General features: G+C 28.9%; 1 protein-coding gene across 1 annotated transcript in view; it reads right to left on the bottom strand.

Annotated features, from left to right (window-relative positions):
• Nucleotides 1–331: 331 nt before the first annotated feature.
• The window catches only part of LOC118751314, a 1,875-nt gene continuing 856 nt past the window's right edge, over nt 332–1,350 (bottom strand). The window contains exon 2 of the mRNA XM_036486093.1: nt 332–1,348. Coding sequence (XP_036341986.1) covers nt 1,305–1,348 — 44 coding nt within the window. The 3' untranslated portion in view covers nt 332–1,304. The remainder of the gene's footprint in view (nt 1,349–1,350) is intronic.

The raw sequence follows: 1,350 nt of genomic DNA on the forward strand, positions 1-1,350 counted from the left end.
ATACCTGCCAACCCGATAGGTAGGCCAAGAAAAAAATAGACAACGTTTTTACATTCTATAAGCTTAATTCTTTCGATTGGTATATAATTTGTTCATTAAACAAACGATAGCAAAATTAAAAAATTTATTTTTGAATATTTAGTTAAAAATATTCTGGCCAGGATTTTTTCTGCCAACCTACTCGCGAAATATTTCCTAACACGTTAAATTTCATACAAAATACGTTTCGTCCATTAAACAGATGGGTGAAGGTCGTGCCTTATTCGGATCTTAGACTATATAGATTGAATTATATTTTAAATGAAAATTATTGAAAATAAATAAACATAAATTGCAAAAAAAAATCATTTTGAATTTTGGTGCTAATTCGTTGAACGCAGGCATATGTATGTATGTAGGTTTTTAGCTCCATCATAAACTTCTTTCTTTGTTATTTCTATTGAAATTTTTGATGTTTGATTTTTCGCAAACATTATGTAGCTCTAAATATATGTACATATACAGTAGCTTACCAGTTTTAAATAACGAATATGTTATAAAAATAATATACCATGTAATTAAAAACTTTAAAAATATTTACATTACAAACAAGAGTTGATTGCCACCTTAACTTCATTTATTTTTATTTTTAAACCATGATACAAAACGGAAGGTAGTTCCATGTAATGACATGCAGCCACTTTACTTTTGCTGGCACTATGATATTTTCATCGAAATATAGCTATCAGATTGTTAATTTTAAATTCGATTTATTTTTTTCCCTACGAAGTATACTTGACAATTTGTTTTATATGAAAAAAAAAAATATGCGGAACACCGGCATCAAAAAAAAACCGAAAATTATGGGTAAGTCTTACTTCTTCAAATTTGAACTTCATTATACAAAAATCTAATGGGTTACAAAACCGCATATACGAAAATTTTTTCTAAAGATGCTGACCAAAAAGTTAAAAAAGTTGGTGAAATTTTGCAGAATTTTCATAGTTTTTGCACATAGTATGTAATTTAGATTTTTATGGTGTTTGTTAAGTAATCGGCAATACTTTCATAAAAAACAATAAACATTAAATATACAAAAATAAAAATAGCCAAAACCTGCTAAAATGTCGCGTTCCAGTTTATATTTGGGTCACTGTGTGTGTATACAATAATGTACTAAACTTGGGGTCGGCTGAAGACAAAATTTGAAGTGAAACTACTTTCTTTTTATCATGGTTGTAAAGTTCGTTGCCAAGGAAATGCTTGTTAAATCATACACATTATGTGGTTCGCCGTTCTTGAGGTCAAATAAATTCATATTTTTCTTATTCATGGTCAATGCTAAATGCCTGCCGTTGGGCTTGATCGCCT

The sequence above is a fragment of the Rhagoletis pomonella genome, unplaced genomic scaffold (assembly GCF_013731165.1).
Source record: "Rhagoletis pomonella isolate Grant_MI unplaced genomic scaffold, Rhpom_1.0 Rhpom_scaffold_00651, whole genome shotgun sequence".
NCBI classification, from domain to species: Eukaryota; Metazoa; Arthropoda; class Insecta; order Diptera; family Tephritidae; genus Rhagoletis; species Rhagoletis pomonella.